Source organism: Sphaeroforma arctica (assembly GCF_001186125.1).
Source record: "Sphaeroforma arctica JP610 unplaced genomic scaffold supercont1.173, whole genome shotgun sequence".
NCBI classification, from domain to species: Eukaryota; class Ichthyosporea; order Ichthyophonida; genus Sphaeroforma; species Sphaeroforma arctica.
This window is the reverse complement of record NW_014040385.1, coordinates 82,734-88,225: the sequence shown is the minus strand read 5'-3', so window position 1 is coordinate 88,225 and position 5,492 is coordinate 82,734. Positions and strand designations below refer to the sequence as shown.

General features: G+C 42.6%; 2 protein-coding genes across 2 annotated transcripts in view; one reads left to right on the top strand and one right to left on the bottom strand.

Moving 5' to 3' along the window:
• The window catches only part of SARC_03414 (hypothetical protein), a 4,796-nt gene extending 1,586 nt beyond the window's left edge, over nucleotides 1–3,210 (top strand). The window contains exons 2-5 of the mRNA XM_014302796.1: nucleotides 281–439; nucleotides 809–923; nucleotides 1,405–1,554; nucleotides 2,062–3,210. Of these exons, the coding sequence (XP_014158271.1) occupies nucleotides 281–439; nucleotides 809–923; nucleotides 1,405–1,554; nucleotides 2,062–2,267 (630 nt within the window). The 3' untranslated portion in view covers nucleotides 2,268–3,210. The remainder of the gene's footprint in view (nucleotides 1–280; nucleotides 440–808; nucleotides 924–1,404; nucleotides 1,555–2,061) is intronic.
• Nucleotides 3,211–3,809: 599 nt separating this feature from the next.
• SARC_03413 (hypothetical protein) overlaps nucleotides 3,810–5,492 on the bottom strand; it is a gene marked incomplete at its 3' end in the record, with an annotated part of 6,433 nt that continues 4,750 nt past the window's right edge. The window contains exons 4-6 of the mRNA XM_014302795.1: nucleotides 4,933–5,135; nucleotides 4,127–4,186; nucleotides 3,810–3,887 (exon numbers count right to left, since the gene is read on the bottom strand). Coding sequence (XP_014158270.1) covers nucleotides 3,810–3,887; nucleotides 4,127–4,186; nucleotides 4,933–5,135 — 341 coding nt within the window. The remainder of the gene's footprint in view (nucleotides 3,888–4,126; nucleotides 4,187–4,932; nucleotides 5,136–5,492) is intronic.

Genomic DNA, 5,492 nt, shown 5'->3' with positions numbered 1-5,492 from the left:
AGATAGAAATATATATATATTTGATAAATAGACCGATAAACGGATATATAGGTAGATAGCTAGAGAGGTGTGTATATCCATCTATAAAGACTAGCCAAAATCCATAGTCTCATCAGGAGGTGCTGAATATCAGCGGTCAACTATTATAAAAATACATAGATAGTACTGATGCATAGTTTAATCAGAAGGTGCTGAATATGAGCGGCTACTATCGTTTCGATACCATACATGTCATAGAGGAGCCTTAATCGAACTGTTAATATTGGTACCTCGGCTACAGATGGACAAAGAGTATTTATACAAAGACACCATCTACACTCTGACCAATTTCTTGAGTGATTCGGAGTGTGCTGCGTGGATTGAGTTTGGCGAACGAGAGGGATTTGAGGCATCCTTTCAAAAGCAGAATAGGGAGTGTGCTCACCGCGATAACGGCCGGGTACGCTGATAGATTGTAGCATTGAATATTTGCGTGTATGCATCGATTTTGTGTTAGTATATAGATAAGTATTCAGTTTCTTATACATACGCACATATTCCTAGAGGTAGATGAAGAAAGGTACAACTTCGGCTCATCTCGACACCAATTTGAGCCAACATGCGGTAACACACTTCCAACTGCAACAGTAGGCTTCCCGACACTTGTTGCCACTCTGTGTTATAATCGTGTCTATGTAAGATGTTCTCGCAATTGACTTCTCAGTGATATTAAATTCAGCGACAGTGTCATCATATTCTGTTCCGATTACTGCTGGTGTGATCTAAATATTATCGCTCTAAGCAGATATATTTATTCGCTGAAATGCAGATATCGATTGAGAGCGAAAGCATAGCGCAGGCCTTCTTTCTGAGACTCAATCCCTCGCTACCTGAAAAATACGGCACGCGTCAACTGAATAGCTGCAATACGAATATCAGATTATGTATGTATATAGAGCTCTTCGCCTGTATAGTAGATTTATATTTTGTGTGAGAAAGGTTATGAATGATCATGGCTGCATTTGTGTGTATAGCATAATATGACAATCTTGTTTGCTTGTGTGTATTGCATCGTCATCGTCTATAACCAACAAGTGGTGCCTGTAAGCTGGATTACAGTAAACCTAACATTGCAGCCCGTGGTTGACTTTGAATTTTGTTCGATTCACGCAACAGAGAGTCGGGGTACTCTAGTTGGGCACAATCAAGTCCATTTCTACAAACCAGGCAGTTGAAGAACATTTGAAGCCAAGACTTGTAAACGAAAGTAGAACCTTCTGATTGATTGATTACCTGTACAAAGCGAACGTCTGCACAGAGTCGCTAAGTATCATGACAGTGATATATGAACCTTGGAGGTACGATTCAAAACACAGTGTTTTATTAAACAGACTTGTACACGTTTCGCAATACTTCATTGGCCAGACAAATACGGACCTGGACAACGATTTGGTCGCCATGTGGATGAGAGTGTAGTCGACAGCAACGGGCGGAAGAGTGTGTACACTGTGCTAGTGTACCTTAACGGACACAACGAGGATAACACATCCGAAACACCACGAAGTGGTGACGGTGGTGAGTTGTTATCTTGGGCAGGACATAATGTCGCTTTGAAATGTATTGAGCGGAGATGTCATTTTCTCGGGTTGCGACATTTCTGCATTCCGATGCATGTGCGGTGAATACGTTATTAAGGTGTAGCCATACACACGGAGAATTGTACATTTTTTTCAGTATTACAGGAAAGTATTTGCCTTTGAATTTTCTCGTGTCTGTCGTCACAATGTTTTGTGACTCCGATATACGTGTATGCATGGAATTCGTATGTACATATGTGTAAAAATGCTTGATTTCATTTCTGTACTATCTATCTGTTGCGATCACTCTGTGTTTGATGGGCTAGAGTGCACTGGGTCGTTTTGTGCTTTGCGTTATACGTGTGACTGGCACAGGCGCCACAGCGATATTCTCCCGGGAGATATTACATAGTGGGTTCGTCGAAGAGTTGTATCGAGAAAAAGATAAATGATGCAACTAAAATTGATTATTATTTTGCTTGTAATGTTCTATGTTGGAACACAGCTGATTTAGAAGCCATCAACACATTGGTAGGGGGTGAAACCAAGTTCTATCGCAGGCATCACGGGAGTGCCATCGCATGCGCCGTGCGACCGAAGAAAGGACAGGCACTGCTGCACGGGCATGGTGCACAGTGCCTTACACACGAGGGTGCTGAGGTCAAAGAAGGAGTGAAGTATTTGCTAAGAACCGATGTTATGTATGCCTGACACGATCATTAATGTGTCTGTCTGAACTCAGTGGGGGGTAATACGGGAAACTAATTTATATCGCAGTTTAAAGGAGGATACCATCGCATGCGCTGTGCGGCCGAGTGAAGGAATATACACTGCAGCACCGGCATGGCACACAGTGTCTTACACACGAGGGCTCTGAGGTCAAAGAAGAGGTGAAATACCTATTAAGAAGTGATATCATGTGCACTTATTAAGCTTGGTGCTGTGAACCTAGTTATAGCCAACATCCATGGGAAGGCGTGTGTGAGAAACTTGATTTATCGCGCTTACCACGAAGCTGCCGTCGCAATCATTGCGAGACACAAGAACTGCCAAAAGATTCTCATATAAGAGCCTCTAAGGTATAGAAGGAAGAAGTATATTCTAGGTAGTGGTATATTGTAAGCCGGACAAAGTCCTGCGAAGCTGCCTGATGTGATTTATGTATAGGAGCTGTTCAAGTCATCAGATATGGCATATAGCATGGTAAAAGTTCTACTGAGGATATGTTTGGAGGTGTGAGTGTGGAAGCATACATGGGCATTGTCCATGAGAAAAGATTCTTTTCTAACGTCAGAAGATCAGGATGGACTCAATTTGGCTTGCAAAGATACAATGCTAAATCAACTGCCAAAGTTGTGACTTGAAGGAGAATTGAGAAGAAATCGCACTCACTTAAGTAACAATGCCAGGGATTTGGCGATCTTAAAATGTAGCGGTGCACAAGACCACGGCCCTAACATCTATATGGAGGTGGATTATCCATTCTGGTATCAGTTTTTCCATGGTTGCCTATGGTCTATTCTCAACTCACATCAAGACAGTAATTTATCCTCAAACATATCGATCGATTCCGGAAAACTCCTTCTGCTGACACCAGATGGCCACATCACAGACTAATAATCTACTGTAGGGAACACCGCAATTATCGTCGAACAAATTATTTCGATTGAGCTTTATTATTCTGATAAGTATATTAAATTCCTCATTTCGAGAGTTTGGTGTTTATTTGAACCTTTTTAAAACTTGCTTATATTATTGTCTACCCCCAACCTCATCACGAGCCACACACTCAATATATTGTGGGCCGCTGAATATATATGTAAAAAGGCCTGCTGGCTGATATCCTCTTTGCTTAAGTAGTCTGTATCCGATGGCGATATCTCAATACTCGCTTTCGTATCTCAAATGTGGCTGTTACCATGGATGGCCTACAAGGGTCACATCACACTGCATGCACCGCCGGAGGGCGTTCTCTACAATCTCGTGGGGCCTGAGATATCTATTCCTTTCCCCAATACCTTATGCAGACCTACTATAACGCCCGGTCATCTACTCCTTAATATATTAATCTGTAGACCTGTATAAAACCACGCACCACTAACAGATCAACAGTCTTACTGCTCTATCCATAAACCCTCTCGAGCCTCCTACATCGGCTGAGCAGCCAAACATGTCGGAACCGCGGTTTTCAGAATCCGGCCAAAACCCAATACATAATTGGCATGTCGAATTAGGTCAGTTCCAAATTCCAAATCATTCTGTCAGTTTCAAGATCTTCCCCAATGGCGTATCGACATTACAGACTGGACACGAGACACGCGCATTGTTTTTCTGTTGTGTAAGTTGAAAGTTGGCAGCAATCAGCAATTGAAAGCTGTAATATTTGGGAACTGGAAAAGTTGACTAGTACTTGCATCGAGGCTTGGCGTAGTCTTGGCGACAAACAATTTGAATGTCAGCGGACATTCAGAGGATCTATTGGATCTCAAAAACAAGGTATGCGAACTACATACAAGCGCAATGGTGACAAGCGATACATGTTTATTTTCAAAAAAATTATTTTCACATACCTCGGAGCGGAGATTGCTGTTAGTGCACTCGCGGCAGAAGAAGTGACCGCATGCCAAGGCCTGATCATAGAAGGGTAGAGAAAGGAGTAAACTGAGTGAATACAGATAATATATATACAGACAGATGTTACGTGTACACACATATGTTGAAAACGGAATACTGTTTGAATCATTCAAGGGTAGCAAGAGTGAGCGATACCAGTCCTTCTGGAACAGAAAAGGTGTTCGAGAACTAAGAGGTAAATGAAGAGTAGAAGTAGAGGGGAGAAGTGAGGCAAAAGGAATATATATCGACAAGGTGAGAAAAGAAGACGATGGAGAAAAACGCACAAAGTTAGACTGCTTATCGTATAGTATGGTGGTTTCACACACACGCACAACGCTGCATGATACGGCTGCGATGCGTACCACACCAAACCATACTTCAAGATACAGCCTAGAAGTAATAAAGCACGTGTAATAAAATCGGTTCGTATACGTATGTCTCCACCTGTAGTAACCCACAAAAAATCGTTGTCTAGTCGGGTGCAGCCGAGCTGTATAGGCATTTATTATTGAAAACCCATTCACACACACACACCCGCTAAGTATCCCAGCAGTCGTATTATACCACGCCATATAATATTGAGAAGCAAGCAAATGGCTGTTGTGTATAGAGAGACCTAAATACACACAACGTTGCACAGTATTATTACTATGAGTGCGACACCTATATATGGTTGTGTCACTGTCGTTAAGTGTATGTATTGGTATCTGCGATCGTATCTGTAAAAACTCCTATACATATCTATATACGTATAACACACCTGATCTCGAGTAGCCGAGCCGTCGCAGCCGGGACACTCAGTTCGTTTGTGCAGTGATCGGTAGCCGGAAGCCAATTGGCTCAGCTGCTTCTGGGTGGCCTCTAACTTCTGGGTCAAAAGCATGACATCGGGAGCACATGTGTTCACGTTGGGGCAGAGCTTGTCTCCGGTCACGGTGTTGCTGCCCAAGGACCAAGCAATACCTAAACGCGGAAGTAAGCAGATGTGATTTAGAATAGATAGCTGTATCTATGCATACTATATTGAGTGTAAGCGGAGAATAGTAAGGGGTGTACAGGTGTTCAGATTGAAACACAGTTTGTCCCCAGTCACGGTGTCGCTGTCCAAGGCCAAGCTATAACTAGAAGCCGAAACTAGCAGAACCTTATCACATGTACAATAAAAGTTCTAGCCCAGTTTACGGACATTGATAGGAGTGCAAGTGGTGGAAATAAAAGCATGTCCTCAGGGGAGCAGATATAAATACACAGTTTCGCCTTCAATTTCGATTTTGCTGCCGGAGGATCAGGATATGCCTAGATTATGTTCAACTTCAAAAT